The sequence below is a fragment of the Zalophus californianus genome, chromosome 6 (assembly GCF_009762305.2).
Source record: "Zalophus californianus isolate mZalCal1 chromosome 6, mZalCal1.pri.v2, whole genome shotgun sequence".
Classification (NCBI taxonomy): Eukaryota; Metazoa; Chordata; class Mammalia; order Carnivora; family Otariidae; genus Zalophus; species Zalophus californianus.
In genome coordinates, this window is record NC_045600.1 from 11,961,810 (window position 1) to 11,988,199 (window position 26,390).

At 38.6% G+C, this 26,390-nt stretch overlaps 1 protein-coding gene across 12 annotated transcripts in view; it reads left to right on the forward strand.

Annotated features, from left to right (window-relative positions):
* ATXN3 (ataxin 3) overlaps positions 1 to 19,431 on the forward strand; it is a 34,778-nt gene extending 15,347 nt beyond the window's left edge. For 6 of the 12 annotated variants that reach the window (XM_027570480.2, XM_027570478.2, XM_027570476.1 and 3 more), the window contains 6 exons: positions 610 to 697; positions 5,764 to 5,896; positions 6,576 to 6,742; positions 8,048 to 8,144; positions 13,955 to 14,043; positions 19,102 to 19,431. In XM_027570480.2, the coding sequence (XP_027426281.1) occupies positions 610 to 697; positions 5,764 to 5,896; positions 6,576 to 6,742; positions 8,048 to 8,144; positions 13,955 to 14,043; positions 19,102 to 19,196 (669 nt within the window). In that variant the 3' untranslated portion in view covers positions 19,197 to 19,431. Of the gene's footprint in view, positions 1 to 609; positions 698 to 5,763; positions 5,897 to 6,575; positions 6,743 to 8,047; positions 8,145 to 8,622; positions 8,707 to 9,074; positions 9,129 to 13,954; positions 14,044 to 19,101 lie in introns of all 12 variants that reach the window. The other 6 variants (XM_027570485.1, XM_027570483.1, XM_027570484.1 and 3 more) reach the window with 3 other exon arrangements.
* Positions 19,432 to 26,390: the final 6,959 nt, after the last annotated feature.

The window sequence follows — 26,390 nt, forward strand, 5'->3', positions numbered from 1 at the left end:
GAAAATTTTGTGTAGTTTCATTTTTCTTCAGTATAATGCGATTAGGATTTTGCTGGGCTGATACTTTGAAAAAAGATTTAATTACACCTATCAATAAGGATACTTTAAAGTACTATCAATTTCTATACTCTTTTTGGGAGTGGGAGATTTAAAATTTATGACTTAGGGGCACCTAGGTGGCTCAGTCGTTAAGTGTCTGCCTTCAGCTCAGGTCATGATCCCAGGGCCCTGGGATTGAGCCCCGCGGGCATCGGGCTCCCTGCTCTGTGGGAAGCCTGCTTCTCATTCTCCCACTCCCTCTGCTTGTGTTCCCTCTCTCGCTGTGTCTCTCTCTGTCAAATAAAAATCTTTAAAAAAAAAAATTTATGACTTAATGCAAAATTTTCTTTTTAAAACATTTTTAAAGGCATTTAATACCGATAAATCTGCAACACTTATTTCAGTTCTTAAAAATCACTTAATTACTTTTAAAAGATCTTGGTTTTACGGTGTTTTCGGTATTTAGATAGTCTTAATAAGTTTAGATGGGTTATATTTATTCTTAACATATGGAACTTCCTTATTAGTTATAATGTGCATTAACTTAAATATTTACAATTTTTTTTCCAGTGGTTCAACTTGAATTCTCTCTTGACGGGTCCAGAATTAATATCAGACACATACCTTGCACTTTTCTTGGCTCAATTACAACAGGAAGGTAAGACTGACATTTTTATAGTGTTATCTTTCAAAGTAGCTAAAGAAAACTAGCTCTATTAGGTGTAAGTATAAAAATAGCTGTTTTTATGGCAGTGAAATCATCTTGGTGAACTTTAATCTGTGATTTGGATGACACCGTCCGGGCAGAATTTTCACTGACACTTCGCCCTCGCCTGAGGATGCTGCTTCCTTAGCAGCCCCACTAAGCGATGGCTCTTTTTCCTTCCAGACCCCACAGACCCCATGGCTAAGAGTGGGGGGTGGGTATTCTTCTTGCTTCTCCTTGCCCCTCCTAGGCCACTGTCTTTCGCTGAAAACTCCAACTCTTTTAAAATACCTCACTCACACACACACACACACACACACACACACACACACACAAAATTAAAAAACTAAAATAAAACACCTGACACTAGAGTAAACTCTCCCTCTTGCTCTTTTGCATTCATCTGTGATCCTCCTTTTCCACAGATTTTTAGTCTGATTCGCTGTTCTCTCAACTTGAACTCCTTTCATCATTCTTAAGTGATTTCTACATCAAAAATTCACCCAATTCAGTACCTTGCTTTTTATTTTCAAAGGTCATTTTCTTCCCTCTTGCCTTGCCATTACCAATAACTGTACCACCGTCAAATCCCAATCACAGACATTTTACTCTTTGACAGTCGCCTTCTATTTTTATACCATATTTTCTCTGTTGTCTGTATCCAGCAATTCTTTAAACCCTACCCAGGGGCGCCTGGGTGGCTAAATTGGTTGGGCGACTGCCTTCAGCTCAGGTCATGATCCTGGAGTCCCGGGATTGAGTCCCACATCGGGCTCCCTGCTCAGCAGGGAGTCTGCTTCTCCCTCTGACCCTCCCCTCTCTCATGCTCTCTCTCTCTCATTCTTTCTCTCAAATAAATAAATAAATAAAATCTTTTAAAAAGATAAATAAAAATAAACCCTACCCCGACATTCCCCTTACATCCTTACTTCCTGTCTGCCCCTGCTTATTTCTGTAACCCATCATTATAATCAATCTGATGCATGCCTCAACTCCTCTTTCTTTCCTTCTATCATACTTTCATGACAAAACGCAAGCCCTGGTTAAAATAAGATCTTGGGCTTGTCCATTCCGTCATCAGAGCAGCTGAACATGGCTACAGATAACATAAAAAAACCAGATGACTGGTTTTGCTTTAAATATATGATCACAAATTTCAGAGGATCCTTTAGGGCTACTTGACATTCCTACTGTGTTTTTGTAGTAAGTTCACTTGTCACTCTCCAAGATGCTTATTTCCCAGTTCTCTCTTCAAACCTCTGACCACTCCCCTCTCTCTCACTCCTAGCTTGTGACCTTCCTTTGTATTCTATTGACAAAACAGAAGCAATTAAAAGAGAACTTCCTGGGACACCTGGGTGGCTCAGTCGGTTGAGCGCCTGCTTTCTGCTCAGGTCATGATCCCGGGGTCCCGCGATCAAGTCCTGCATCGGGCTCCCCGCTCAGCTTCTCCCTCTGCCTGCCACTCCCCCTGCTTGTGCGTGCTCGCTCTCTCTCTCTCTCTCTCTCTCTCTCTCTCTCTCTCTCTGACAAATAAATAAAATCTTGAAAAAGAAAAGAGAACTTCCCCATCTTTCTACCAGCAAATCTGTCAGCTTGTCTGTATGTCAGCCTGTGTGTTGAGCCTAGCAAAGTAGCTCAATTGTCCCCTGCTCCCGACCAAGACCAACCTGTTCACTCTGGGACGGGATCCTGGCTCCTCTCACCTACTCGAGATCTTTGCTCTTGCTTTTGCCTTTCTGCTTTCCTGCATGATCACTTCACCCCCTTTCTGTATTAGTCCTATCAGCAGAGAAATAAACCTTTTATTTCTATTGACCAAAAAAGAAAAAGCCTCTCTTGATTCCAGGAAAGTCCAGCTGCCTGCCATTTTTATTTTCCCCTTAGACTCACCTCTGGCTTGTTGTCTCCTGTTCTTGAACTCTTTCCAGTCACACTGTCATAACCAGCATTTCACCAAAAAAGCCTTCTTCCCAAGGTTACCAGTGACCTCCACATTTGTATTCAGTTCTCAGCCTGCCTTTTATTTGACCTCACCACTTGAGGGTATAGTTGATTATACCCTCACATAGAACAGAACAAAACTTTTTCATTGAAAATTTCAAACAAATAGAGAAAATAATGTGATAGATTATCATGTACCCTTTACCCAGCTTCAGCAGTTATCTCATGGCCAATCTTGTTACACCCTTTTCTTTCCCCTGCTTATTTTGAGCATCTTATTTTCTCTGTAAAATGTTTAATAACATCAGATACACAGTCAGTGTTCACCTCTCCAATCTCTTTGGTTGTGTCTTGGGATTTTCACAGGTTAGCCGGGTTGAAATGAGGTTCATTAATTGCATTGATTGATATGTCTTCCAAGTCTAACTATAGGTTTCCTCTTCTCTTTTTTTTCCCCTTGTTTTTTGTTTTTGTTTTTTTAAGAAAATGGGTCATTTGTTCTTTCCCACGCTCTGAATTTTGCCGATTACATCTTTATTTTCCTCTGAGTCCTGGATACCCAACAGACTGGTCTTTAGAGTTTGAGACCTGATTAGATTCAGGTTAATTTGGGGGCAGCGTGGGGAGACAGTGGAACACTTCACAGATGGTGTGGCACTTGATGTCTGGTTGTCTCTCTTTGTGATATGAGCAACTATTGATGATCAATTCTTAGATCGATCATTTCATTAAGGGTTGCAAAAGGGTGGTGTTAGATTTCCATTGTGCCTTCCTGTATTAGCTGGATACTTGTACACAGATAAGCTTTGATCAGTGATTTGGTTATCCTGAAGTAGAGTTCATATGGGAAAAGCAGGATACGTTTTCTTCCCTTTTATCACTTTTTAGGATGAGTTGGGTTTCATAGTGTCCTTCCTCCAAAGGTAACCAGTCAGTTTGGGGTTTTCTTGTATGTCATGGTAAACTAATCCATCAAAACATAGTTCATGTGTTTCAGTGCATTGTAATTATTATTCATATTGATGCTCAAATTGTCCCATGCGGACAAGGGGGAGCCTTTTGAAGTTGAGTCCTAGGTTTCTGAAATGACCATTGTAGCTTTTTGAAGGCTTTCTTTCTCATTAGACAAGACGTGTCAGGCTTACCTTATGTGTTTCTTGCCCTTTATGTTCCTGTGAAAGATCAGTCTGGGTACGAGCATGCTTATTGCTACTGGGTTTGTTGTCATGTTGTTCTTTCCCATTTACATTTAGGATTATAGTATCTTTATTTCTTTGATTTCATATACTAGTATGTTTTTTTCTTTTATGCCTAAACCTTGGTACCTAAGTATGTCCTTCCTTCTTGAAATACTGTCTACACTTGGCTTCCGGGCCACTGTGCTCTGGTTTTCCTCACATCTCATTGGCCTCTTTCAGATTGCTTCTGTGGGTCTTACCCTTACTGATCTCTTGTGGCTGAAGTGACCCAGAAGTCAGTCCTTGGACAATTTCTTGATTATGTGCTGTCCTATTGTTGTTGTCGCTATCCCATTATTTTAGATACCATCTCTAAAAAAATCTATATGCCCATAATTCCTAAACTTTTGTCTTCTGCCTACACATCTACCCTGAACACCAAACTCCTCACATTGACGTCTCCACTTGGGAAGTCCAGGAAGCATTTCAAACTGAACGTGTCTGCAAAAGACTGATTTTTCTTCTCCCAATATATGCTGTCCCTCAGGTTTTCCATTGTAGTCAGGCTCTCTCTTCTTGTACTGTAGTTCCTGTACGTTATATTGATGAAGTAGCCCAGAGTGCTTTTTAAACAGTGTAATGCATGTTACGGCACTTGCTCTCTTCATCCTTCAGTTTCTTCCCAGCATACTTAGTATGAAAGCTAACATCTTGAATAAAACCTGAGGTATTTACTGTGCCACCTAAACAAGACAGTTTCTGTTCTTCATGATGCTCTTCCTGGAATGCCATGGTGGTGACACAATTACTTTAACATCTGGGAACAATTTTACTGTCATAAGACACGCTAGACCATCTGAACTCTGAGCACATTTGTCCTTATTTTTAAAAAGTATATTAATCATATTATGTCCTTGTTCAAAAAATAAATATTGTACTGTTTTGAATTTTTCCATTAACAGTTCTTTTGATCTCTGTTCATTTGTTTCATTATCTTTTAACGCTCACAAAGGATATCCAGTAATAAGTACCAAAGTTTAAGAAAAATTTATGGTAGAAAAGCTTATATTGTTTAGAATGACTTAGGTATAGCCCACCCATGTTCAGTTTTTATGTGGAATATTTAGCTGGGAAAACTCTGGCTGTAAATCATATTTATAAAAAATTACACTGAATCAGTGTAATTCTTTCAAAATATGAACCATATCAGCAACACCTTGACTAGATTTTGAGCGTTGGTTTCCCGACTCCTGTTTTCAGTGAGGAGGGGGTTGTGTGTGTGTGTGTGTGTGCATGTGTGTCAGGGTGGGGAGGGCAGCTGTTTCTACAGATGATTCATTTTACCTGTATTTCACATTATTACACACATTATCTGATCGTATCCTCACAACAGCCCTCTGAGGAAGGTACCAGTATCATTAGTCTAACAATTGCATAAACCAAGACATAGCTGGGTAAAGTGATTTACCGAAGACCATGCTCAGTCTTGGAATTGGAAGAGCTAGGACCAAAACCCTGGCCATCTGATTCCAAATTCCTTGCTCTTCCCCACTCCTTTACCTGCCTCTCTGTTACCATCTAGCGAGTAGTCTCCTTGGTTCACGTACTTTTTTGGTAAGGCCCTTTGTAGACATGATTTCATTTATTCCTCACAGTCACTCTATGAGATGGCTATTCCTGTCTTACAGATGAAGAAAGTGGGGCTTAGAGACTTTCAGTAGTTTGTCCTAGATCACCCTGCCAGTAAGTGTAAGAGACATTATTTGAACCCCGGTCTTTCTCACTCTTCAGCTTGTATTCTTTCCACTCTACTGTGCTGCCTTTCCATCTGCTATCATTTTAACCTATTTTTAATCTCTTACTAGCTGTTTTAGTTTATTTTTGCCTTTTTTTTAGGTTATTCTATATTTGTTGTTAAGGGTGATCTGCCAGATTGTGAAGCTGACCAACTTTTACAGATGATCAGGGTCCAACAGATGCATAGACCAAAACTCATTGGAGAAGAATTAGCACAACTAAAAGAACAGAGGTAAAATTAAGCCTGCAGTATGGAGTATATGATAGTATTTCATTACAAGAATTGCACTTTCTTTTTCTTTTTCTTTTTCAAGATTTTGTTTTTTTTAAGTAATCTCTGCATCCAGTGTGGGGCTTGAACTCACAACCCTGAGATCAAGAGTTGCATGCTCTACTAAGTCAGCCAGGTGCCCCAAGAATTACATTTTCATGCTTACGTTGGATGTGTGGTCCTTTTATTGTTGGTGATTTTTTTTTTAGCTTTCTTTTATTTTTAGTGAAGCTTTTTTGTTCAAACTCGAATCAACTCTTTGAATTACTTAATTAGCTTAGATGCACATCACAGCACAATCTTCATATTATTAGATTATCTGCCAGAAAATGTAATTTTTGACTTACATAAACTCTTTGGGGGCAACTGGTTGGCTCGGTCAGTAGAGCACGCAACTCTTGATCGCAGGGTTGTGAGTTTAAGCCCCACATTGGATGTAGAGATTACTTAAAAAAACAAAATCTAAAAAACAACAAAAAAAACACAGAATCTAAGTTCGAGCCCCATGTTGGGTGTAGAGATTACTTAAAAATAAAATCTTAAAAAAATTATTTAAAAAAATCTTTCGTTTATAAGTGTCTCTATGTTTTATTTAAAATAGAAGACTGATCTGCAGTTGCTATCTGTTTTTGTTCTTTAGAGTCCAGAAAACAGATCTGGAACGAGTCTTAGAAGCAAATGATGGGTCAACCGTGTTAGACGAAGATGAGGAAGATTTGCAGAGGGCTCTGGCACTAAGTCGCCAAGAAATTGACATGGAAGATGAAGAAGCAGATCTCCGCAGGGCTATTCAGCTCAGTATGCAAGGTATCGACATTTGGATGTGTACTTCATTTGTTGTTGAAGGATTGATTCAGATTATTCTTATTTCCCCTGGAAGTTAATGTACCGTTGGTAGAAGTTCTTTGACAATTACTGTAGAAGCAGTAATTATGTACATACAGTCAGCTATTCTTTCAGCTTTCTTATAATACAAATAACTTTTTACAGCGTAAGTTATATTAGGACTAGTTATATTTTTATTCTGGTTTTTCCATTTGGTTATAATACTATACTAACATAACAATAAATGGAGCTTAATCTTTGTGGGCAGAAAGTGGGGAGGCCCTTACCCAGATCAGCTGTTTTACAAATGTATGCCGTTATATACAAAGGAAGGCCTGGGCAGAAAATATTTAAAAAGTCTAACACTTAGTGGCTTTGCAACTTAACAACTTAAGCCCACGTTGATGGGCCCACATGATAGTGACATAAGCCAGCTAGCAGAGGAGAATGAAGATGTATCCCTTAGGCAATCCAGGCAGAGGGAATTGTCAGGGATGTAGCTCAAAGAGGCTTACTGGAAGGTATGCGTGGTTTTCTTTGGCAGTTTTGTTTTCATCTAATTAATGTGAATTTGCCTTTTACTTAATGAGATTACTCAATGGAATTTCTTAAATATCTAAATAAAATTGAACTTACGTTAATATGAAAATTATGCTTTTTATCCCGAATTCTCATTCTCTCCTGGCACACCTTGGAGTGCTTCATATGTGCAATCCCATTTTTGATTAGTAGAGCCCTGCTGGATTAGCCCAGTAATTAACAGGCAACAGCTTTTATAATTTTAGATATTTTCATGTCCTTCACTTTTCTTCCCGCTTTATTTCACCATCTGGGCAGGATCTCTGGTTGGTGCAGTTATTAAGTGAGAACAGGGACACACACTTAAGTTGGTATAGCATGCAAGTATTTTAGGATAGAGGAATACAGATAATGGATTTACGGTCACCCACTTTAAGTTGTTTCTAGTTGAAAGTGCCCATTCATTTCTCATAAGTTAAAGAGGGCCCACAGGTGTGTATTAATGGCTCTTCCTTCCAGGTTGGTTGTTGGACTTACATCCTCACATCCGCTATATCAGAGATGGGTGTGGACACAGGTTATATTTGAACTGCCTTATTCAGATTTGTCCTTGAGCGTTTCAGAGCCTTTCTTATATTTACAGAATAGTAGCGCAATATTTTTAAGAAGAAAACTTTCAAAAACTTGCTCAAATAAGTACAAACATAGCATTGCTTAAATTGGTAAATAAAATGATTGGTTTTTTGTTCTGTTTTCTTTTGTTTTCAGGTAGTTCCAGAAGTATATCTCAAGATATTCCACAGACATCAGGTACACATCTTACTTCAGAAGAGCTCCGGAAGAGAAGAGAAGCCTACTTTGAAAAGTAAAGTAGTTGGTACAATATTAAAATTGCATATTTAATGTGTACTTTGTTTTGTCTACAGTTTCTACACATAGAGCTTTGGTTTAAACTATTTTATTTAGGATTCTCTCCTTTTAAAAGATTGGTTACCACTTGAATCCTGTGAACATCTGAGTGTATTCTTTTTTTAAATTTACGGCAAATGAAGTGAAATGATACGGAGTTTTAGGGAATACCTTTGCCTCGATACCAGTTAAGTTTATATGAAATAAGGTGAAGGAAACCCAGTAAAATTTATGTCATCAAAAGAAAATGGAATTGCACCAAAGCAAGAACAATGCCTAATGATCCTCTGGATGTGCTTCTTGGTTACCTGACCAACCCAGCAAAGTTCTTCTGTCACTTAAAAGGAAAAACAGCATTGTGGTCAGGGAACAGTCTCCCATCCCAGATAGAGGTGGTGGTTAATTGTTCTTATTGCCTCTTATTGCCACTTCAGGGGTTACTGCAGGCCTGTTGGCACAGGGACGTGGGGACAAACCATAAATCTGAATCATCAGCTCCCAAAACCCAACTACACTATGTAAGTGCTCTCAAATTAGAAAATAAAAATGTCATCCTTTTCAGTAACTACCATTCACAAGTTGTCTTCCCTTTTTCTTTTTTTAAGGAGAAAACTATTTTAAAGGTTACACAGTAATCTTTAGGTAGATATTCAGACCCTCTGATCCCAGATCGGAAACCAGAAGGCCCGAGACTGAATCTGGCCTCTTCCCTGTGTTTCTTCAATTCTGAGATGTACATATTTTCACATTTCAACATCTCTGCAATTGAGAAGCATCTTAAAATCATAATTGGCAGTATTAGTGGGATCTACAGTATTGGAGCATTTTACATTTCATGGTGTAATGAAGATAATATTTACCTTGTTTTCTGTTTTTTTTTTTTAAGTCACAACTCAGAAGTATATGGAGGAAAGTTCTGATCAGCTGACATCCTCTTAATGTGAGATATTTCTAGTCTTTATTCAGTGATAGATTAATGGATTTAATTATATAAAATTTCAAAATAGTGCTTACTTATTAGTGCTTCCCTTCCTTTCAGATTTTTAATTTTTTTAGTTTTTTTAATTATGGTAAACTTCAAATATCTATAAAAATAGAGAAACCAGCATAATGAACCCCTGTTTACCTAACATTGCCCAGCTTTAACAAATATCAGCACATAGCCAGTCATGGTTTTCTGTGCCCCGCATCCCTCCTGCTTTCCCCTCTCCCACCCCCAAGCTGGGATTATTTTGTGACAAATCTAAATTATTGTATCCTTTCATTCATTTTTTTGGAATATAGAAAAGTGTTATTGTCACACTGTAATGTTAATAATTATCACACAATAATTACTGGTAATTCTACAATATCATCAAACATCTAGGTAATGTTAAAAAGTAACTTAAGGGGTACCTGGCTGACTTAGTGGAGCATGCAACTCTTGATCTTGTTTAAGTTAGAGCCCCACATTGGGTGTACATATTATTTAAAAATAAAATCTGTTAAAAAAAATTAAAACTGTTTAATTAGATAAAAACCGATATTCTAGAAAATTTATTTTAAGCCATATCAAAATTAAAAGAAAACAATCCTGTCCTTTAATAATGAACGTTAGTATTTTGACACATTCTCTTCTAGTCACACAGACACATATAATGTATATTAGTTACATCCATTTTCCCATCATAGTAAATAGTCTTTGTAATAGGCTGTGTGATATTTCATAAAATGAAGGTATATATCATAATTTATATGTGAACCTTTGATCTTTACTATTACAATTAATAGTGCAATGAACAATCTTTGTACTAACCCTGTGCCTCAAACCTCTCATCATTTCTTCCAATTATTCTGAAATTTTGGGGTTAAAGGACAGAAACATTTTTTAAGGTCTTGGTACAGATTTCTAAACTGCTTTCCAGAACGTTCCCAAATGATACTTCTATCATGCTTATTTCACATTCCATTTTTTGCCAGATCAAATTGGTCCAAACAGACATACTTTATAGCAAAACTACAAAATTCACAAGTAGATCTAAGAAAAAGAAAATTTTTTGTACTTTAAAAAACAAATCCCTTTTTTATTTAAAAATATTTTTTAGTTTTTTTTGGGGGGGAGGCAGATTGAAAATATAGAACTTTAATACATTTAATCTTTATAGTAGAAAGGATTTAAAATGTTTGAGCATCAGTGCAGCTCCTTCCCGGTTGAAGGATAGTTGACTGGGGAGGAAAGTGTGTGGTGATGGTTTCCAGCTTCAGCTTCATCCTCTGCCTCCTGGTCTGTCCTTGAAAATACTGCTGGGAACTTAAGGAGAACTAGAGAATATTTTACAGAGTCACATGTTGCTGAGAAGCGTTAAGAGCTAACTTCTTGGTGTTTCTTTTCAGCATTGTCTAGCATTCAGAATCTTGTAGGACTCATTAGTAAAGGAGCTGAGAAACAGTATTAGTCTCCAATATGAGGCCTTCCACTAGAATTCCTGATTATTAAAACTACAAGGTCCTTGTCTCTCTAGCTTCAGTCTTTGGGAACTTGGCTTTAAGGTTATTGAGCTAATTCTTTGTTTCTGACCTTCTCCAAACTGACCCTGGTGCTAACTTGTTATTCAAACAAATTTTGAATTCAGAATAAGGGTTTTTTCCCATTCAAATGGTTTATTTGTTACTCATTCAAATAGTTTTTTTTCCCTATACAGTATTTGAAGCTTCATGCCTAATGTAGTAATCGCAGTATTCATGCATCAAGCATAAAAATACTGTTTAAACACCTACCTGTTACAAAGTCACAGTTAATGGGGGCGCCTGGGTGGCTCAGTTGGTTGAGTGTCCCAACTCTTGACTTCGGCTCATGATTGACTTCGGCTCAGGTCATGATCTCAGGGTTGTGAGATCCAGCCCTGCATTGGGCTCCCCGCTCAGCAGGGAGTCCGCTTCTCTCATTCTCTCTCTCCCCCCTCTCTCTCCCTTTGCCCCTGCCCCCACTCGCGCATGCATGCACTCTCTCCCTCTCTCTAAAGTAAATCCTAAAAAAAGACAACAAAGTCATAGTTAATGAATGAGTGTTAAGTAACATGTTCACAGCCGAGATATATTTTTCCAGTAGTAATCTCTAAATCCATTTTAAAACCTATTTAAAAAACCTATTAAAACCTATTATAAAACCCCAAGCAAAACTCTTACTATATCAGCAATGTCACTATAAAACCTACCTTAAAAACTCACAAACTGAGCATCAAATTAGGCAATGTGTGTAAAACTATTGTGTAAAACTATTGTGTAAACCATAAAGTATTCCACAGATATCTTAGTATTTTAATGTCTTCTCCAGGTGTAGCTCTGAAACGATGCAGATTCTTTTCTTCTGTTACTAAAAACGTGTTTGCTAACAAAGAGGGAATTACTGGGCATTATCTTTATGGTCATGGATTGCTGTGATTTTTTGATTGTCTAACACTTGAGCCACCACCTCAGTGGCATGGCATAACAGGATTCAGTTTAAGAAACAAGCTTGTAGGGACACCTGGGTGGCTCAGTCAGTTAAGTATCTGCCTTTGGCTCAGATCATGATCCCAGGGTCCTGGGGTCGAGTCCCGCATCGGGCTCCTCGCTCAGTGGGGAGCCTGCTTCTCCCTCTGCCTGTCGCTCCCCCTGCTGTGCTCTCTTTCTCTTTCTCTCTCTCTCTCTCGTGTGCGCACACTCTCTAGCAAATAAATCTTTTTTTTTTTTTTAAAGAAACAAGCTAGTAGAGGTATTTTAAACAGGAAAGCAGTACAGAAACTCAGGGCTTACACAGTCTCAGGAAGAGCTGGAGGTGCAGGCTGTAGGCCAGGCTTCCAGAATTCCACAGACCGACTTGTTCGAAGAGCTGCGTCCACTGCCCCAGTTGGCATGATGGGGAGTCGGGATATGGAGTTGAAGAACACACTGCTCTAGCTGTGATCCAAGGATCAGGAAGCTGCCACCACAGTTGCCTAGACATGGGAACACGAAGTCTAGCGCCGACTGCAGCTGCCATGAAGCAGAATCCTGGGACTGGCAGCTCCTTGACTTTACTTGCCAGCAGAGAACAGCCAAAGCAGCAGGGGGATGGCTGTGTCTCATTTCTGTGAGGGCTTAATTGATAACCAGAATCCTAGCTGTTGAGAGACCTAAGATGTTGTTTTTAGCTTTCTGGCTTCTGTGATTCCGAGGGCACATTCAAAGCCACAGTGGGAATGGTGCTGACTTGCTGTTTGAACATGTTGCATATTACTGTGTCATCAAATATGAAAGGTGTCAAAATTGTTTCAAGTTTGGCAATTCATTTACTTCTCACTTTTCATAAATTTAAAGTAGAATAAAGGTTATCCCTCTAAGGTCACTGCCTCACCTACCATGCTCTTGTGTTCTGACATTTTGTCTTGATTGGAGGGGGAAAGGGCATGGAGAGAGATCTGATGGGCCAGGATTCCTCCTGCCTCACAGCCTATCTCTCTCATGCACATCTCAGATTCAGGGTGTGCTGATGGGAGCATCCTGCCCTCTTGTGCATCATTAGCCACGCATGCCTGAGAATAAACCGAGACAAATGTCAGCATACTTGGGTTTTCTTTGGTACTCATATTTAAAACAGAAGATTGAGACTCTAAGGGGAAAAAAGTATGCTGTTCTATTAATAGTGTTACTGGTAAATTTAAAATACTGGTTCCTTTAAAAAATCCTTCCAAGCATTTTTTTTCAAGCTATGGCTTCTCAGAGTATCAGCTGTTTGTGAGTTTTAATTTTCAACATATATGTGTGTATGATGTGAAATAATTTGAAATTTATGTACAAGCAGAAATAGTTCACAGAACTCCTTTATACCTTTTGTCCAAATTCCCCAATTGTTGACATTTCTGAGGGATTTGAGAATAACTTGCAGATCTGATATCCCATTCATCTCAATACTTCAGTGTGTATTTTTTTACTACAAGGACACTGTCCTACATATTTACATCATAACCATCATGTTTAAAAGTTTTTAAAATGTGGATTTTTCTGACATTGTTTTTCCATCTGGAAAAAAATACAGGGAAAATTTATTTTAATGCAATAAATGGTACTGAAGCTTGATCATACATCTTAAAAAGGTAATTCTTTCATTCATCAAGTATTTGGTGAATGTCTACCATGTGACAGGCACTGTTTTAGGCACTTGGGAAACAAGATAAGGTTTGTGCTCTTGTTAGCTGATTCTGGAAAGAGGGAGACACAATATCAGATGGTGATAAGTTGATGCTGGAAATTGAAAGGGAGCAGCGATGAGATAGTGAGGATGCCTGGAGGCTGCTGCAGGTGGCTGGTCAGCAAAGGTCTCTCCGAGGACATGCTGAAGCTCAGAGCTGAATGACAAGGAGGAGCCGGCCATGGAAAGAGCATGTTAACTTGCATGGTAATGGGGATGCTTTATATTCTCAAAGGTGCTTATTTTTAGTGACTTCCAACGATATTAAGGATCTGTAAAGCAACACATTTACATAAGAATAGCTCCCAGCAAATGCTTGTGTTTATGTGTTATCTTGTGGTGAAAATCTTTACCTATTGTCTGATAATTCAGATTTTATATCTAGGTTTCCTAGGATTGGCGCTGTGATACCTTTAAGTAACATAAATCAGACTGATGGCTCTGGCATTCTTTTATAGAGCTCGTGGCAATGACTCTTGTTTGTGGAACCTTATATTTTCCATGTGAATACTTTCTCTCATGGCATATTTATTCTTAGGGTTTGTTTTTTTAATGCACATCACTTTGGACTGTTTCAGGCAGCAGCAGCAACAGGATCCACCGGGGCAGCTTTCACAACCAAGTGAGAGGCCGACCACAAGTTCAGGAGCACCAGGCAGTGATCCAGGTATGCGTCTCCGACCATGCCCAGACATAGGCTCCCTGTGATTTTGGCTTTACAGGCTTTTTTCTCCCCTCTTTAATTATACTGAAACTCTTGTATGAATTCGTAATCTACTAAATATCCTTCGATTAAGAAGCAGCAGACTAGAGCACTCAGTGAATATGTTGCTTTAAAATTATAAACAACACTTGCAACTTTACAATAATTAATACATTCTCCAAAAATTCCTCAGAGATAATGGGTATTAGTAGGTGGAAGATGAATAGATTTTACCACCTGGAAAACTAAAACACCCAAGTGTAGTCTAAATAATAGGCAATCTAGAATTATTTATCAGGCCTCAGTTTAATAGGTTTTAAACTTTGGCCAATTATTGGTAGTACAAATTGAGTAAGAAAACAACTGTATGTGACAAAGGCCTTATAAGCAGACCATGTAAAGAACTCGCAAAACTGAAAGAAGAAAATTCAGATGGGTGAAGGACTAGAATAGATACTTCACCAAACATATGGTTGACAAATAAGCACATGAAAATATGGTCAATAATTGATAATCATTAGGGAAATGCAAATTAAAAAATACAAAGAGATACACACCTTATTATAAGAATGGCTTAATAAAAAAAATTGACAGTACCAGATGCTGTCTAGGATCAGAGCAGCTAGACACCCATACATATAAAATGGCACAGCAACTTTGGAAAACGGTTTAGTATTTTCTTATAAACTTAAATGTACACTTAACCATATGATTCAGTAGCCCCACTCCTAGGTATGTAACCAAGAAAAAAGAAAAAGTAAGTTCACAGAAAAACTTGTAGGTGAATGCTTACAGCAGCTTCATTCGTAATTGTCAAAAACTAGAAGTTACCTAACTATTGTCCTTCAGGGGTGAATGGATGCACAAACCGTGGTACTTGCAAACAATGGACTCCTGTTTAACAATAAAAAAAATGAACTGGTGCTTTTTCCTATTCCTCCTACTGTTTACAGCTAACAACCATGGACATTTATAGCAAACAAATGTAAGAAAAATCTGAAAGGTAGAAAGAAGACAGGTTGTATAGGAGGCTGGATGACCAGAGGAATGACGTAGTGGTGTGTAGCCTGGATTTTTTGTGTGTGTGTGTGTGTGTGTGTCTCACATACTCTGAACTTGGTGCTGAAGAAGGCACAGCAGAGACGAAGTCTGTTCTATGTAGTCAAAAGGTACTACCTAGCAAGTAAAATTAGATAATAAATACTCTATTGTAGCCAAACAGAATTAGGTAAATAAACTGGCCTTAACTGTCACCCCACCGCATCGGCACAGGCCAAGTAGGAGCGTCGACTGGTACCCCACCTGGCAGGAGCAAGGTGTACCAACTGCTTCCCCTGGCCAGGGTGATGTCAGAGAAAGCCAAGTGGGGAGCTGGGACTTCGGTTCCCTCTAGGAGACAAGGAAGGGCCCTTTCCCTTGGTGTCCGTGGTCATAGGGAGCCTAGACTTCCACCCACCAATACAATATGGAGGCATCCCTCTGGCTTCCTGCCTGGGTGGTTTCAAAAGAGGCCCAATGGAGAATCAGGAGTTACTGATTCGAGGCAGTAACAAGGCCACACCCAGAAGGTCAGTGAGAAGCAGTAAGGAGGCATTCCTACCCCTTCTGGTCAGGGAGATAGCAGTGGAGGACAGTGGGGAGCCAGAACTCCCACGTGTGCACAGCAGTAATGATCACACACACGCTCCCCCTCTCTGGCCACAGCAGGGCAGCATCCGTCTCCCCCCATGGTGCTGTGTCAGAAGAAGCCTGCTAATAGAGAAGATTTAAGTAAGACTCACAGTCTTGTAACATGCAACACCGCAGATGTTCAGGATTTGGTCAGAAGTGTTACCATACCAAGAGCAAGGGAAAATTGAGAAAAGGCAGTTCATAGACACCATCACCAAAATGACACTGATACCAGAATTAATCTCACAAGGATTTTTAAAGCAGCCATCATAAAAATGCTAAACTGAGCAATTATGAACTCCTTAAAAGAAATGAAGAAATAGCTTCGAGAAAGAAATAGAAGATATAAAAGTGAACTAAATGGAAATTTTAGAACTGAAAAATAACAATACCTGAAATTTGGAAATGCAGTGGTTGGATCCAATAGGTGAATGGAAGGACAGAGGAGAGACTCTGTGAACTTGAAGACAATAGAAATTACCCATTCTGAACAACACAGAGAATTAGACTGGAAAAAATTAACAAAGCCTCGATACCTGTGGGACTGTAGTAGAAGATCTAATGTGCCATGGGAATCCCAGGAGATGAGAAGGAGGGTGCAGCTGAAAAAATATTTGAAGACATAATGGCTGAAAATCCCCAGCTTTGGCAAAAGATCTAAAACTACAGAATTGTGGCACCTGGGTTGCTCGGTAGTTTAAGCGTCCGACTCTTGATTTTGGCTCAGGTCATGATCTCAGGGTTGTAAGATCGAGCCCCATGTCGGGTTCCACACTGCGCATGAAGCCTGCTTAAGATTCTGTCTCTCTCCCTCTCTGTCTGCCCCTCCCTGCCTAAAAAATAAATAAACTACAGAATTAAGAAGCTGAGTGAACCTCTAATGGGTTAAGCCCAAAGAAATTTATGCCAAGACATCATAGTCTAGTTTCTGAAAACTGAACAAAAGAGGAAAATCTTAAAACCAGCTAAAAAACATCTTGCCTATAGCAATTTGTATGACAGCACATTTCTCATCTGAAATTATGGAGATCAGTAGGAAGTGGCACAACATTTTTTTTGAAGATTTATTTATTTTAGAGCATGCGCGTGCATGCATGAGCAGGCGGAGGGGCAGAGGGGGAAAGAGAGAGAATCTTCAAGCAGATTCCCCACTGAACACAGAGCCCAATGCAGGGCTCAGTCTCGTGGCCCTGAGATCATGACCTGAGCCAAAATCAAGAGTTGGTTGCTTAACCACTCAGGCGCCCTTCATTTTTCAAGTGCTGGAAAGAAAAAACAACCCAGGGGCACTTGGGTGGCTCAGTCGGTTAAGTATCTGCCTTCAGCTCAGGTCATGATCCCAGAGTCGTGGGATTGAGTCCCGAGTCGGGATCCCTACTTAGTGGGGAGTCTGCTTCTCTCTCTTCCTCTGCCCCTCCCCCTTGATGGTGCTCTCTCTCTCTCTCTCTCTTTCTCTCAAATAAAATCTTAAAAAAAAGGGGTGGGGGGAGAAAAAAAAGAAAAACACCCCAGAATTCCCAGTGAAAATTTCAGGAATGAAGAGAAAAATTAGAATTTCTCACTGGTAGACCCATCCTAAAATAATGGCTAAAGGAATTAATCTGGGAACATCAGAAGGAAAAAAAAGAATAGTAGGGTAAAAATATGGGTAAACAATAGATATTCCTCTCCTTTTCAGTTTTCTAAATTATATTTGATGATTGAGGGAAGAATTAGAATATTGATTTTGTTTTTAGTGTATATGTAGAAAATATTTAAGGCAATTACATTATAAATGGTAGAGTAAAAGGAGGTGAGGTTTCTGTGTTTCATTTCAACTGTTAGAGTCATTCTGGAAAATAGTTTGTCAATTTCTTTAAAAACTGAACTTGTACTAACCATACAACCCAGCAGTTAGACTCCTGGACATTTTTTTTTAAGATTTTATTTATTTATTTGAGAGAGAATGAGAGAGAGAGCACATGAGGGGGGGAGGGTCAGAGGGAGAAGAAGACTCCCCGCCGAGCCAGGAGCCCAATGCGGGACTTGATCCAGGGACTCCAGGATCATGACCTGAACTGAAGGCAGTCACTCAACCAACTCAGCCACCCAGGCGCCCCAAGACTCCTGGACATTATCCCAGAGAAATGAAAACTTACCTGTCCATGCAAAAACTGTACACAAATGTTCATAGCAGCTTTATTTGTCATAATCAAAATCTGGAAACCACCAAAATGTCCTATAGGAAGGTGAACAGTTAAACAAATGGTAGTACATCTGTGGAATACTACTCAGGACTAAAAAGAAACCAGCTCTTGATACATGCAACAGTTTGGATGAGTCTCAAGGGCATTATGCTGAGTGCAGGAAAGATCTCTTACAGTGTGATTATATTTATGTAACATTCTAAAAATGACAAATTTGGGGGCACCTGGGTCGCTCAGCTGGTTAAGCGTCTGCCTTCAGTTCAGGTCATGATCCCGGGGTCCTGGGATCAAGTCCTGCATCGGACTCCTTGCTCAGCAGGGAACCTGCTTCTCCCTCTGCCTCTCCCCCTGCTTGTGCTCTCTCTCTCTCAAATAAATAAAATCTTTTTTTAAAAATTAAAATAAAAAATAAAAATGACAGATTTGTAGAGATGGAGAACAAATTAGTGGCTGCCTGCAGGTAGGAAGGGTGGGGGCAGAGAAGGGGGTGTGAGTCAAAAGGGACAGCAGGAAAGAGATCTTTGTGATACTTGAACAGTTCTCCGTCCTGATTGTGGTGCTGGTGGTTACAGGGATCTAAATGTGTGATGAAATAGCACAGAAGTCACACAACTTTGTACCAATGTCAATATCCAAGTTTTGGGTTAAGCTGTAGTTACCTAGGATTTAACTAGTCTGTGAAATTGAGCTGAAATGTACACAAGGTCCCTCTGAACTATCTTTGCAACTTCCTCTAAATACATTATTTCAAAACAAAATTTAACAAATTATATATATATGTGTGTGTGTGTGTGTATATATATATATATATATATATACACATACACACACACACACACGCACACACATATATATATGCACAACTAAGTAAAATCTTTTCCTTGGCGTAATGCACTTGTTTTGAAATACAGAATAAATGTATTTTGGGGATTGACCACAAAGGGGCGGTGGAGCATTTCCGTATCTGGGTGGTGATGGTAGTTATACAGCTCTATGTATTTGTCAAAACTTAAAAACTGTAAAAGAGGGCATGTTGCTTTACGTAAGTTTTAAAAATCAAAAAAGGAAGCTATAGTAGTTAAACATACATTTTCTAAGAGCTTACCTTTTGATGACTTAAGAATTTTCCAGAAATGTCTGAGATACTTGTTTTCTTTCCCAACAGGAGATGCTATGAGTGAAGAAGACATGCTTCAGGCAGCTGTGACCATGTCTTTAGAAACTGTTAGAAATAATTTCAAAACAGATGGGAAAAAATAATACCTTTTACAAATCATTTATTCATACTTTCCAACATTATTATTCTGTGTGGTTACACCATAGAGGGTCCATTTTAGTAATGTGTCAAACAATGTTCAACAGAGGAGATAAGACTTTTAGGTGGTTTGCAACAAAAAGATGAGAAAGTGGAAAAATGAGTCAATTGTAGGACTAAATAGTGATCCTCCACAAAGACTAGCCAAAGAGGCATTTAGCAATTAAAGAAATTTAAAATAGTTTTCTAAATGTTCCTTTTTCTTTTTGAGTGTGCAATATCTAACATGTCTAAAATTAGGGCATTTTTCTTGGATCTTTTTGCAGACCAACTAATTAGCTCTTGCCACAGAACTTTTTCCATACATGTTCTTCTCATCCTTTCTGTTCGGGTTGCTTGACTCACTTTCCGTCGTCTCATAGTTGCTTTTCTTTCTCATTAAGCAAGTTAACCATTTAGGACAGTGTCTCTTTTCTGTGTTGATAGTAGTAACGGTTCCAGGAGGATTCGCTGCTTTCCCTCCAGTTATGTAGCTTGCCCTTGGATGTTTTCTCATGTTATTTCTCTGATCACAATTTCTTTGCTACTTGGTTTTCCTTACTTTTCTACAGCTCTTTTGAAAGATGGTAATCTTTCTTGAGGTTTTGCTTTTTGAAGCCCTCTAAGATGGGATCATTAGTTCATGATACTGGTGCATTCCGAAACTCTGAAATCAACTCTGCACAAGTATTTGAGAATAAATGAGAATTTTTTTTAATGTGTGAGCACATCCTTTTCCAGATGTTTTATGAATGTCTCCTCAGTTATGTTAGACCGTCACAGCTCTGCTGAGACCTTTTCTCCTGCACCTTGATATTTCCTTTTCTCCAGTTGAGAAAAACAGGAGAAGCACAGTATGCAAGCAAGTTTCCTTCTGTGTCAGACTTAACAAATAATACCCACCATGAATGTATAAGAGACAAAATTTGGCTTTCGGTTTAGCGGCAGCTTCATTTTATTCTCTCTTGTCTGGTTACGGTGGAGTCACGGAACGTAGATGTCTGCTTCTGCTGCATATCTTGTAGTAGGTATCACTCACCAGAGATGATGCTCTGGAACATGAAAATAATCTACTAACAAAAGTACATTTACATTTAAACTGTGTTTTGACACTCACATCATGTTTAAGTAGCTTAAGAATTACAGAAGTCACACAGTACTTAATGGGTCTGTAAATAAAGCCTTTAGTTTTGATAAACATTCTTTAATTGGGATACACAGAGAGTTTCTTGCTGGGTCGATACAGTGGTATGATTTTGGTGAAAATTAACTATGTCTCTCTGAAATGGACATTTCGGATTCTGTCACTGATTTCCCATCCCTCATTCTCCACGCCCTTTGAAGCCGTTTGGAATGTTGAATTGTTCATAAGCTAAAAGTTAGGAAATTTCAGCCAACAACATAGAAAATTAAAGTATGATGTGTTGCCATGACTAGTGTATGGCTGTACACATTTTATCAGGGAAGTTTTTTTGACCTAGGATTTATTGCCGAGGTGAAAAGAGATGAAAAAATGCCTTTTATGATTATGATATAGCTTTTTTTTTTTTGGATAGAGACAGATTTTTTTTTAGTCATTATTTTGTGCCAAATAACATTTTCTGAAGTTTCCCTTGCAAAAGTAGACCACTTTAAAATCTAAAGTTTTCTTTTGAGAATCGAAAATGTTTCAGAAGAGTTCTAAAACTTTAGAATTGCAAGGGATGTTGGAGTTTAGTACCGCTCCCTCAAGATTTATAAACCAAAATATTTTAAGATTGAACTTTCCTGTAGTTATCCCCAATATGCTTGTCCTATTTTCCATGGATATTAGTTTTTACCTTGTCCCATTGAAAAATTACATTAAATTTTTCATACACTTGAATGGATGAGTTACCTAATATAAAAATGAGAAAAGAAATGTGCATTTGAAAGTTTTAACCTTAGAGTTTATAAAGTTCTTATATTACATGCCTTTATTAAAGCACTTAAGGAAATATGGCATGTTGACCTTCACTTAGGGATTTTTTTTTTTTTTTTACAGCAGAGCTGAGCACACACTGGATACATTTGAATGTGTTTATTTAATTTCTTATGAATGTTGCATTTGGCAGGCAGATCCAGAATGACTAGAGAACTGCCAACTTGTTTGGATTGGTTTAAACTTAATTTAGATTCCATTCCTTAATTGATTGGCCAGTATGAAGAGATGCCAATGCTCATAACTACAGTATCAGAAAACTTAGTTATACAAAGGTATAGTTCACACATCAGGAACTGTTATTTACTGTAAACCTGCAAGAAAGTTAGAAACAATGAAATTCACAATAACTGCTAAGAACTCTATATAAAGAATTCCATTCTGTTTTACCAATTGGGAACACCTTAATGTTTAATATTTAAACTGTTGGTGTCATTTTTCTAATGTATAAATTGTGTTACCAGGATAAAATACGTACAGTGGTGATGCTGGCGTTTAAACAAGTTTTGGAAACACCACTTTCATATTTTGAGATGCCATGGATATAATAAGTAGTTATTTATGTTTTAAAAATTCACAGTAGTTAAAAGAAATTAACAGTAGTTAACCTCTGCTCTAAAACCATCAAACATTTTTTACAGTAATTCACATACAAATATTTCAGTAATGTAAATTGAAAAGATTGCTGCAGGTAAACTATTTAAACTTTTAAGATCTTGGTCAAATAATTTACAGTCCAGAATATTTAAGGAGGTGCTTTTTTCTTTCTTTAAAACTTTATTTTCCTTAATTAAGACTTTATTCATGCCAAAGTTAATAAGGAAAAAAGTTCAAAACTACCAATAGTCTGTTTTTTTCATTTAATATTAAGTTGAATAAAGTAAATTTTATTCCTGTCAGAGCCTAAATCACATTTTGAATGTCTGCATGTCTGATACTCTTTTTAAATAGTATCATGCTAGTGCCAAGATTTATTAAATGTCTTAAAATTGGCCTATTGGTCCCATGCAAATTTAAAGAAGATTGAGTCAGGGCATAAGCAAAATATAGTGACAGAAATTAAAATATCTCCAGTTGAAATAAATCTCAATGTTTTTAAATTCTCAAGAGAACTCAATAATTAATATTGATGACTTCCTATTTAAAACTTTATGTGCAACTGGAGAGCCCAATGACCACTGCCCTGAAAGTAAATAGTTTGTTGTATCTGGGCCCTAACAACTATGGAGATATTATATATGTGATCTTAATTAGAAAAACAGATTGGATCACCTAATCATTTCAGCAGTGTCAATAATTTTTCATATTTTCAAAAGAAAAACTTTCCTTTATTCCTGGTCCCTTTATGAATCAGCTTCTTTTGCTAAAAAGATGAACTGGCTTGTATTAAGTCTTATATTAGGGAAAACGTTTTGTTCCATTTTACTTTTATGAATGAAAAGATTATTGACATGGTTAATTCTTGAATTTTGACTTTTTTTTAATTTGAAGAAAATCTTTGCTATTTTTTTTCCAAAATGTTCTGACATTTTAAAAATTGATGCTAGTAACATAATTTCTAAATTTACAGTAATTGGCATGTTGAATTAACAATAGTGTATCAGTAAATATTTTAATTAAAACTATGGATTCACAGACAAGGAATGGGAAGCAATAGTGAAATATATGTGAATATTCCTAGTTTGTTTAGGAAGCACTTCACCTGTTTCTTGCATAGATCAAAGGCGAATGTCTCCAGGAGCTTTTTAAAATTTTTTTTAAAGAGAAAAATATAATTTGAATGTGAAAAATTAATTTCTATAACACTGGACTACTAGAAAGAACTTTGTAAAAATTACTATTCTGTATGAACTATTTGAAATTCAAGTATGAAAAACACCTGAAAGAGCATTGTCTTTTGGCCATGACACCAGTGCTCTGTGGCAGTGCCATTTGCTCAGGACCCAACTCTGCAGCCCTCTCCGTGTGTGCCCCCCTCCAAGTTCTGTTGCGGTTACTACACACACAGGCCTTCCTCTCTGGTCCGTAGAAAAGCCGGGCTTCCAAAGCACTGTTGAACACTGAGGATTCTATTGTTAATGTGGATGTTCCATGAGTTGTATTTTAAATATCAAAGATTATTAAATAAAGATAATGTTTGCTTTTTTATTTCTGTTTTTATTTGTATTGACTGTTAATTCCTCGCCTTGCTACGCAAAGGATGGTGGGAAGACCAGCAGCCTCTGCAACCACCTGAGAGCTTTTCAGAAATGCTCCAGAGCTTCAGGGTACACCTACTGGCTCAGGACCTGCATTTTTAATAAGACCCCCAAGGAATTCACATGCAGATTCAAGTTTGAGAGGCATGGCTTTATGGGCTGCAAGTGATGAGTAAAATGGGCGGGGGCATTGATAACTCCATTCGAGCTCACGGCTGCCCAAGGACCCATTATTGCTGGAACCTCTCATCTTTTTTCTAAGAGACACTAAGTCCAAATTTTTCCTTGAAATTTGATTTTTTTTTAAGATTTTATTTATTTGAGAGAGAATGAGAGACAGCACAAGAGGGAAGAGGGTCAGAGGGAGAAGCAGGCTTCCCGCAGAGCGGGGAGCCCGATGCGGGGCTCGATCCCAAGACCCCAGGATCACGACCTGAGCCAAAGGCAGACGTGTAACCACTAAGCCACCCAGGCATCCCATGTCGGTAACAATTTCTATGAGTGCTGTTTTTTCCTCATCCAACTCGACACCAGAATCCAACTGCAGTAATTGGAATCCACTTGGACTGATGGGATTCTAGAATCCTCAAATCATAATGAGGGTTGTATATCCATTTTATCCTTAATTATGATTGGGCACAAATATTGAAATATAAAATTTTCAAATTGATTACATGAATCTTTTTAGCAAAACCTCGTAACTTAATGCTTTAAAAGGACCATTTCATTGAATTTGAATGGCACCAAATGGCTCTGATCTCATCAACACCTACTTGTGGGCCCCGTGAAATATAAGTTGATTCGAAGGCCCATTTTATATGGCTAAAAACTTTTAGCTAAAAACTTTATCTTTTCTAAAAGGGAATTTGAGGGTTGTCTTTATCCTGAAGATTTGCATGTTTGAGGACCCTTTAACCATTTTGTATCTGTGTCACCAAATGCTCAAAAGTTCGTTTTTTAAGTAATTTGGGTCAGGCTGACCTGTTCTCTTGACACTTCCCCTTTACACACTGTGGTCCTAGCAGGCCTCCTTGCGGGTCTTTCCCACCCCCAGGTACTCCCTCACATTCTCCTCTTTTGGTATCCCAGCCCCAGAAGTTTGTTGGCCATCCCCTGCTGGGAGGACTCTTTCAACTGGACTAACACCCTTTGCTGTGCCCTGTTCTCCCCCACCATTGTTCCAGTTCTTTCTGTGTTGGGAACCCACTGCCACCCTGTCTTGGGCTGCTAGAGAAAAACAACTGTGGCATTCATTCACTCATTCAACAAAACATTTGAGCGCAGGCATGGTTCGGGGTCCTTGGAAACAGAGTCATGAATAAGATACTTTGCTCTCATGCTCCTTGCATTCTGGTTGGCTGTTACACAGAGGAGACCTTTAAGGAACATAACTTCATAACACGTAAAGAACTGTGCTTGTTCTGTGAGATAGAAGACAATCAAACAGGATGATGTAATGGAGTGTGATTGAGAGGGAGAGCCGTTTTTGTACTGGATTCAAGAAAGGCCTCTGCAGAGGTGACCTTCACACCGACACCTGAAAAATCATGAGGCAGCCATGCAGAGGTGAGGGGCATGATACCGGCCTGAGGAAACAGCAAGCACAGCAGCTCTGAGATGAGGGGTGGCTGCTTGTGTCAGGGGAACAGAGAGAAGGCTGAAAGAGGCTACCAGGTAGTGAAGAAGGACGGAATTAGGATGCAGACAATTTATGTAAGCTTTTATAAATACAGATAAGTGTGTATGGTATTTTTTTGCCATTATACCAAGACATCTGCTTCCATTTTCTAAAATATTCCCCACTTCTTTCTAGAATATTCCCAAGACTTTAAAAAATAATTTAAGGCTTTATTTGAGAGAGAGAGCGAGAGAGAGAGAGTGTGTGTGTGCCTGCATGAGCATGAGCAGAGGGAGACAATGAATCTCAAGGAGACACCCAGCTGAGCACGGAGCCCGACTCGGGGCTCAATCCCCCCAACCCTGAGATCATGACCTGAGCTGAAATCAAGAGTCAGACACTTAACTGACTGAACTACCCAGGCACCCCCGAAAAAATAATCTTTTAAAAGGTTAGTAACTACATCTAACAAAAAGCATGCCAGTGCTCACCTTAAGCAACCCAAAAAACTGGCTGTTATTTTTAGCATTAAAGACACTGCTTAACATTCCTCAGATCAGGATTTCAGGCGAGGCTCCCACTCCCCAGTTGTGCTTTTTGTTTTTCTTCCTCTTATATCTCTGCAATTGTTTTCATCACTATCAGACGATTATACTTCCGTTTTGAAATCTCAGCATATTTTGGTTGTTAATCCACATCATCAACTGTAGAGATTAATATCCAGATATCTCCCAGTTATTCTCCTTCTGTCTCTCTCAGCCCCTTTTTGTCCAGGAAACCATCATATTATAGAAGCATGAGCAACAATATCATAGCTCTTCACTTAGACTTCAGCCTTTAGATTTGGTTGTCCTAGAAAAACTTAATATATGACTTTATAAGCTCTAAGTTTTTTCTCTCTCATCTTAAGGAAATCAGAGCTGATTGGGCATCACACAAAGATTTTTTTTTTTTTTTTTTTAAGAATCTGCTTTCTGGGGGCACCTAGGTGGCTCAGTCGGTTAAGTGTCTGCCTTTGGCTCAGGTCATGATCTCAGGGTCCTGGAATCAAGTTCCATGTCAGGCTCCCTGCTCAGCGGGAAGCCTGCTTCTCCCTCTCCTCCCCAGCTCGTGCTCTCTATCAATATCTCCGTGTCTCTCTCAAATAAATAAATTAAAAAAAAAACTTTAAAAGAATCTGCTCTCTGTATTCTTCCTTTACATGGATGGCTTCATTGCTAAGATCAATTCATGGTTCAAGAAAGCTGCTGCGGAGCCCATGATCACATCTGCATCCCAGCAGTCAGAAAGCAAAAGGAGGATGGAAGAAGGCCATGTGCCCGCCCTTTTTTTTTAAAGTAATATCTATAGCCTAAAGTGGGGCTCGAATTCACGACTCTGAGAT